Below are 8,451 nucleotides of genomic sequence, written 5' to 3' on the forward strand. Positions count from 1 at the left end.
GTGGGGTTTGGGTGTATGCCGTCTTCCGCAATAACGTCGCCAAGAAAAAAACTTGTGCACGCCAATGCTGCATTTATGTGCATTAAATGTTAGGACAGCTTTTTGTGCTGCTTGTAGCACCGCTCGCAGCCTCTCATCGTGCTCTTGTCTTGTGGCCCTCCACACGAAGATATCAACATATACTCTTACTCCTGGCAGTGTCTCGAAGATTTCCCTGAGAATCTTCTGAAACACTTCTGGGGCGGATGCTACACCGAAGGGCAGCCTCAGGAATTGGTAGCAACCAGGAGGAGTCACGAAGGTGCATGTTTTTGGTGTTTCATCATGCAGCGCAATCTGGTGAAACCCCGAGTTCACGTCAAGGCACGTGAAGAAACATGCTCCCGCTAGTTCCGATTCAATGTTTTCTCAACACCGCATCTCGCAATGCTCCAGCTTTAGACTGTCGTTAATTTTCCTCGGGTCGATGCACAATCCTAGTTAACCGTCCTTTTTTCTAACAATCACCAGAGGACTCACCCAGTCAGTCGGCTGGTCTTACTTGGCTATAATTCCAGCTTTGACCATGCGGTCAAGTTCTACACGCAGATGCTCCCGCAAGGAAAGGGGCACACGGCGGGCGGTCTGGACAACTGGCACAGCGTCATCGCAAAGAACCATACGGTATGGCCGCTGAATACATCCAGTCCCAGAAAAATGTTGTCGAAATTGTTGAACCACTTCAATCAATCAATCAATGAATCAATTTTATTTCCTTAGAAAAGGAGGAGTACGGGACTAATAGCTCGGACAGCTTGAGAAGGTCCCGACCCCTTGCAAGTTGGCATGACAGCAAGATGACGGCCAGTCATACACAAGAAATAAAAAAAGCATCACAAAGCAACGGGTAATACAGAGTGAAACAAGACAGCAAGCAATCAGACAAAAAAAAAGGTAATACAAACAATCAACACACATAGGCAACAGTGGCAAATAAAATAGGAGAATAAAAAGGCATGGTCTAGTCTTGCAAATAAATAAGTTGACAAAAACGTTTCATGCGAGAGTTTCAGTTTCTGGAGGGATCAAAATTTTGTCGCTCTAATAAGTTTAACAGCGAAGGTAGTATAAGATAAAGATTGTTCATCATAGGAGGTTCCCGGGGTGGGTACGAACCACATTTCTTTGTCAGGTCTGACGAATGTTTGTATTCTCTCGAAGTTTTGCCAGATGAATTGTATCATCAATGCCAAATTTTACGAAACTTTTGTAGCACAACATCAACCTATAATTATAAAAACAAAACACAGGAAGAATTTCATATTTAGAAAAAAGTGGTTCTGTGGAGTACGTATAATGGACATCAGCTATGTAACGCACAGCTCTTTTTTGTAGCAAATGTAGTTTTTGAATGTTTGTCACACCAGTTGTGCCCCACCACATGATGCAGTACTGCATGACAGATACCACCAGAGCATTGTACAACATTATTTTTACCTTGGTCGGGAGAATCCGACGCAGACGAGCGATGACACCAATGGCAGATGACAATTTTTATTGGAGGTGATCAACATGCTCATTCCAGGTAAGGTGCTTTGAAAAACGCACCCCAAGGATATTAACGGAACCGACTATCTCTAACTGCTCACCGCCCTGACACAAATTCATATTAGTTGTCAACAACTTTCCTCTAGGCGTGTACAAGATTACTTTTGTTTTCTTAGGGTTGATTTATAAGCAGTTTATCGCGGACCAGCGTTCTAAGTCAGACAGCGTCTTATTAGCGTTTATTTCTATATCTGTTCCCACGTTGCCTGTAATAAAAATGGTTGTGTCATCGGCATACGAAACAAATGTAGCATTATCTGTGCAGCGTACAATGTCATTTATGCAAATTAAAAATAAAATTGGGACAAAATGCTTCCTTGTGGCACACCAGTGGTAAATGGCTTCCTTGAATATACTGCGTTATTGGCATCTACGAACTGTGACCTGTGGACAGAGAAGATGTCAAGAGCGAGTGGGTGGTTCCACGTACACCATACATTTCTAATTTGTTAAGAAGGGTGGAATGATTAATTAAATCTAAAGCCTTAGAGAAATCTATGTATATGCCTAGTGCCATATGTTTACGGCTGAATGCGTCTAAAATTATTTCTTTTTGGCTCAGGAGGGCTGTTTCCATAGAGCGGTGCTTTCTAAAACCATGTTGAAAGTCTGCAATCAAATGGTGATGGTTAAACAATGAGAGTAATCGCACATGCATTATTTTCTTAATGCCCTTAGGAAATACTGGAATTATTGATATAGGCCGATAATTATTTAATGCAGTTTTATCACCGCGCTTGAAGACGGGAACAACGCGGGGAATTTGCATTCTCTTAGGAAAGGTACCTGTTGATAATATTGTTACGAGCAATTCGAAGGAGAACCTCCGAAGACGAAACGTAAAACTGTGGCAGTCCCTAAGAGGTCCGAGTGCGCGAGCGGGAGAGCAACATCTTCTTTCTCCACGGGTGCAGGCGCTTTTTCTTCTTCTTCCACAGTGGCACGTATCAATATTATGTTATAAACATGGATGAGAATAGGGCTTATAATATCGAGCACATGCTTTACAGGGCGAATCTGGATACTGTCAGCATCTAGTGAGTTGCTATTGCTTGTAGCTTTGATACATGAAAAAACTTCAGGAGAGGTAGTTGAAGCAAGGAAAAGCGATGTTCCATTCCTGTTTACTGGAAGAAACTGAGCATAGTTAGTGAAGCTGTGTTCTACGTCCTGTTGCGGTGCTAGAGTAAAGACTTCATTAAATGCATTTGGTACTGCATCTCTGGAAATTTGCTGCCCATCAGGTTCCAATATATCAGGAATAGCTGAGTAGGAGTTAGGCTGCAACAACGCATCCAATTTGCGCCAAAGTACAACACTTCGTTGGTTAGCAGGGTCACTAAATATTCCTAAAAAATAAGCATCTTTGGCTGCTCTATGTTTATTTGTTAAACTGTTTCTATATTTTTTAAACTTCTTAAGCAAGGCTTCATCCCTAGATTTCACAAATTTGGCATATAAAACATGTTTTTGTTTAATCATGTCAAGAAGCTCACGGGTCAGCCAAGGTTTCCGCGCTTTAGATGGCCTCATTTGTTTGCGTGGAAAGTGTGTATCATAATGGCTTAAAAATATTAATAAAAGGGGAATATGCAGAGTCGCTGTTTTGTGCACGATAAACGCTATTCCAAGTTTGCTGAGCAATGGCATGGTGAAAAGCCTCCAGATTTGATGGCGTGATTGACTGAACATAAACTGGTTCCTTAGTTTTCTTAGTCACATGATTTATTTTACTCACTAGTAAAATGATACCTAGATGGTCACTGATATCAGTCTACAGAACGTCGGCCTATAATGAATGAATATTTATGTTTGATATGAACACATCTAATAAGGAGGCGCCGTCAACAGTCACGCGTGTTGCTGTAGAAATTGTATTTGAAAAATCGCAAGTTGTAATTAGAGTCTGCAAATCCTTTTGCAGCGGAAAAGATGACAGCATGTTTATACTGATGTCACCTTCTAAAACTAGATTCATTTTTTCTTCTGTTGCGTAACTGAAAAGCTTTTCAACAAAAGCAAGAAAGCGGGTGGCGTCGCCTGATGGTGGCCTGTACACAACAGAGAACAAGTTTGTACGGTTTTATAGTGTTAGAACATCATAATCAGAAGTTATACCAGCGAAATCTTCGACTGGTTCAGCAACAATATCATCTTTGAGCAAAAGCGCTACACCACACCCTCGCTTATCCTGCCGACTACAGAAGAACGACTGATAACCAGAAAGCAGGAACAATTTTGATGTGGGTGTTAACCAAGATAACATTAACCAGGTTAACATTATGACTGTAATCGGTATTCCGAAACTATGTATTAACATGGTCAGTTCATCTGTCTTATTTGCGAGCGATCGAACATTTTGATGAAAAAATGTCCCCTTCCCCCATTGCTGGTTTTTTATCTCATATAAAATGCTTTACCTCGGACGGCACATAACACGTATTTTAAAATAAGAGGCCACAGGGAAAATGGACACAACTGTTGTTCCTGCGTCATTTCCTGCAAATCATCAAGATGGCAAATGGGGACAATGGAGCTGCCTTCTGATTTCCGGGCGAAAATCTTGCCATTACGATACCAGGCATATTTCCAGCCGAGTTCTTTCTTTTTGCTGTTGACCGCTCCAAATAGGCGTTTCATGAGAGGAGATAAGTGTTCATCGATGAAAATCGGAGTGCTGTGCTCCAACTCTAACTGTACATCTTCTGTTGTCAGCTGTTTTTTTCTTGCTTTCTCTAGAAAAAAGTCGCGCTTGGCCCTGTGTGTGAACTGCACCACAATATTAGGGCTATCAGCGTTACCGCTTGTGCTAACCCGGTGGCAAACTTCAACATCAGAATCCTCGAAAGGTACATCAAGTGCACCTACAAGTTTTCTGGTTATATCCAGGGTGTTTTTTATTGGCGGTAAAATTCAGCGCAAACGGATGAAGGACACAGAAAAGGGGACAAAACAAGCGCTGTCTCGCAACTAGATGAACTACATCCAACTCGCCCGACTCGCCATTCTTCTGCAACTGGTTTTTTATTGGCTCCGTTGGTACACCTTTGATTTCTATGTTGAAACACCTGGCATGCTGTTCATTTTGCATGAGCCTTACTTCATGATCCTTGAGTTTTGCGAGCAGGGCATCTCGGTCCTTTCCAGATCCTCCACTTCGTAACTGCTGCTCATTCCCACGTAGTTTACAGTGCGTGGCAACAGTTCAAGCATTTCGCTCCCTTGCAATCTAAGTATAGCCTGTCGGTCCTTCTTCACGACGAAGAAATTGGTCTCTGCCTCCTCGCTTCTGACAGGCAGATTGGCAGTCATGACGCCGGGATGATTGATGACGCCTCCGTTGTAAGCCCGTAGGATAGAGTTGCTCTAGTCAAGGGCATCCGCGGCTGTAGCTTTTTGTAGATGGAAAATGGCAGCAGGTTGGCGTGCATTCCTGTGTCCACTTTGAGGGCTAGCGTCATGTCCGCTACTTTCGCTCGGACTATCCAATCACGGTCACGCGCTTCCAATATGCTTGTGCTTCCAATATGCTCTTCCAATGCTGTTGCTTTTTGACGGCATCAATCTGTCTGTGCTCTTGAGACCATATTTCGTTTTGTGCGGCTGTCATTTCCACAGCCCTGCAGATTTCTTCCGCTTGAGCCAAGGTCAGCTTGTTATCCCGCAGCAACTTGTGCCTTACTTTATCATTATTTGTTTCAAAAACTATTTGATCACGTATGAACGACGCTGCCATAGTGCCAAAGCTGCAGGATCGAGACATCTTCCTGAGTTCTCTGACAAACTGTTCTACTGGCTCACTTTGAGCTTGGACGTGTTGCCGGAACAGGTAGCATTCATGCACTCCATTCAGGTGCTCTGCATAGTAGCTGTCGAACTTGGTAATGACAGTTGCATAACTTTCTCGGCTCTCGTCCTCACCAAAGGTGAAGTTGTTGCAAATTTCCAATGCATCGTCGCCTGCTACAGTTAGCTATCTTTGCGGCCTCCTGACGAGGCTTGCCATCAAGCTCGGAAGCAACCAAGAAGAGTTCAAACTTTTCCTTGAAAAGTTGCCGCTGCTTACTGATTTCACCGGTGAAGTGGAGCAGCTCCGGCGGCTTCACAGGATCCATTCTGCTTCCTCACCACGAACACTGTGGCAGGGACTTCAGAGCACTGCTAAGACCGTTAGCTGTGTTGGCAGAGTGACAGTCGGGACCAGTTCCGCACAAGAACGCCGACGTGGCGTGTATTTGTGCTCGTTTTATATCCGCGAGGGGAAAGGGCACACAAGTTACGAGCATACGCACCACAGACACAGAAGCACCACAGACACAGAACGTCGAGCAGCGTCTCCCACTTGGCTTACATACATGATACAGTCTTCTCCAACCCAGACCACTCCAAGCAATTTATTGTATTATGACATCATCACCCTCCCTCTCCTTTTACCTCCCCTTTCCCTCTTCCCCAATGTAGAGTAGCCGGGCAGGGTCAGCTTAGGGCTCACTGACCTCTCCACCTTTCCTTTCATTAAATAACTTTCTCTCTCTATAACCTACACTACTTCCTAGTGGCCTTCTTTCCATATTTATCATATAAAGCATGAACAGCAGCGGTGATAGAGGACAACCTTGCCTTAATCTTTTGCATACCTGGACTGTTGTCGCACTTCTTATGCCTTTCCACATAATTTCAACTTTATTATCTTGGTATATTTCCTGTACAAAATCAGTTATCTCATGACTATGTCTGACACCTTCATCTTTTAGTAGGTTCCACAGGAGTTCCCTATTCACGTTATCGTATACACTGCTTATATCCAGGAAGGCTAAGTACAGAGGTCTGTTTTCTGCCCTACTTATTTTTATGAATTGGGTAAGCACAAACAGGCTTATCTAAGCGCCTACAACTGCTGAACCTGTTCTGAAGTTATACTTTTTACCCATGACGGCATTTTCAATTTCACTGTCTGCATTGCCAACATGTATATAGCAGATGCTACTGTAATCGGTGTGAAGGATTTTATGTGCATCCTATCTCCTTTCCCTTCATAAATAAGAGCTGCCGCGGTGGCTCAGTGGTTACGGTGCTTGGCTGCTGACCCGAAAGACGCAGGTTCGATCGTGGCCGTGGCAGTCGAATTTCGATGGAGGCGAAATTCTATAGGCTCGTGTACTGTGCGATGTCAGCGCAAGTTAAGGAAGCCCAGGTGGTCGAAATTTCTGGAGCCCTTCACTACGGCGTCCCTCATAGCCTGAGTCGCTTTGGGACATTAAACCCCCATAAACCAAACCAAACTGTGATAAAGATGAGGTGTGGCAAGTGCGCTGCACGCACTCGCGCGCATGGGGGGAGAGAAGACGACGAAGGAGGAGAATACAGATCGGCTCGACCGCATGCTACGTGTACTGTTTCATTGCTAATTATCATTACTACGATACAACACAAACCTTTATAAATAAGGAAAAGGAAATACAGTTAGTGGTGGTGCCACCTGTAGTCCATTTTGTTCGGCCTTGTCTAGCTTTGCAGTGGTAATCTATCAATAACGTGAGGTGGCCACCGAGCCCGTTGACTGCGACTTCTGGCTACCGGCCAGGGTTCCCAATGCAGTGTCCTTTCCTATGGATGTCGGTACAATCTCGTAGGACACTCTATGGTCTTTCCACACTTTTTGCTGCACCCTTGCGAGCAAACCATCGAAAGTTTCCACTGTGCGGAGAAATGGCCATTCCACTTGGATCGTTGACTGCAATCAGACTGCAGACATGCGTTGGCTGCTGAGCTGACAGCTCGTCTGTATTTGCGTGTGTGACCTTCGGACTCGCGCAATGGGCTCTGATGTTGGTGCACCAAGCAAGATAAACAAGGAAAAAGTGCCAGCACTTTGTGCACGCACCAAACCCTGGCCAATACCCCACCACCGTTTTTGAGACAACTTGAGAGTGGATTTCTGGTCAGCAATGCTTCTACACAGCCTAACAAAAGCGGAAGCCCCGTCAAGCGCGGCGGTGTCTTTTTAGGATTTTATATTACGCACAGTCGTGTTTGACTACAGCGGTGCGCTAGTCTGCAAATAAAGCGAAGTGCCGTCAGCGCAGATGGCCTGAATATTCGCTTCCTTAGCGCTGCTCGAGCGTTCTATCTTTCGCCCTTTGTCTGTGGAATAGTGGGCGTGGTACCAAGTTTGAGTGACAGAGAACCTTGGTGGCCAGGAGAGCACGGGGCCCAGTTCACCGACTTCATGATCAAGGAACGCGCACGGGTTCCGAAAAGTATTTCACTTTTAACTGTAAATCTTATCCACTCACTCTTTCCGCCCGTCATGGAGAAGCTTCCGCGCCAGCTGACGCTCGTTTTCCAAGCTGACGAGAATTTTCTTCTGATACTGCTTAATCTTGTCTCTCTGCTGCTTCAGTTGCTGGAGGAGGTGAAGAAAAACTGCGTCAGTGAAGCATAACTTCCTTGGGGCAGAAAGCACCGGCTAGCAATGCAGCCTCCCCCGACAGCCGATTGGCGCTTCGAGAGACTGTGGACTCACCAGTATGGCCTTGTCTTGCTCCGTTACACGGCTGACCTTTTTGTGCTTCCCAAACAGGATGCCCATCTTTTGTGGAGATATTTTAGCCTATAAACGCAGGAACAGACATTAAGCACCTTCCCATGTCAACAGTACCGCTAGCACCGCTGAGCAATCTGCTTTCGTACAGTACACTTCACGTAGACAAATGAACAACACGTTAAAACCAACACCCGTGGCCACTAGAATCGGTACTGTTTCTTCGTTAATGCTAAAGTAATGACGCACATTTTTGTTATCAAATAGCCCAATTGATTTTTCTAGGCACACCACGTGTCCAAAATAAAAATAAACGTGTT

General features: G+C 44.7%; 1 protein-coding gene across 2 annotated transcripts in view; it reads right to left on the reverse strand.

Annotated features, from left to right (window-relative positions):
- Vps20 (vacuolar protein sorting 20) overlaps positions 1-8,361 on the reverse strand; it is a 66,546-nt gene extending 58,185 nt beyond the window's left edge. The window contains exons 1-2 of one of the 2 annotated variants that reach the window (XM_077635394.1): positions 8,114-8,361; positions 7,884-7,993 (exon numbers count right to left, since the gene is read on the reverse strand). In XM_077635394.1, coding sequence (XP_077491520.1) covers positions 7,884-7,993; positions 8,114-8,179 — 176 coding nt within the window. In that variant the 5' untranslated portion in view covers positions 8,180-8,361. The remainder of the gene's footprint in view (positions 1-7,883; positions 7,994-8,113) is intronic. The other variant, XM_077635395.1, reaches the window with a different exon arrangement.
- Between the last annotated feature and the right edge of the window lie 90 nt (positions 8,362-8,451).

The sequence above is a fragment of the Amblyomma americanum genome, chromosome 8, assembly GCF_052857255.1.
Source record: "Amblyomma americanum isolate KBUSLIRL-KWMA chromosome 8, ASM5285725v1, whole genome shotgun sequence".
Lineage (NCBI taxonomy): Eukaryota > Metazoa > Arthropoda > Arachnida > Ixodida > Ixodidae > Amblyomma > Amblyomma americanum.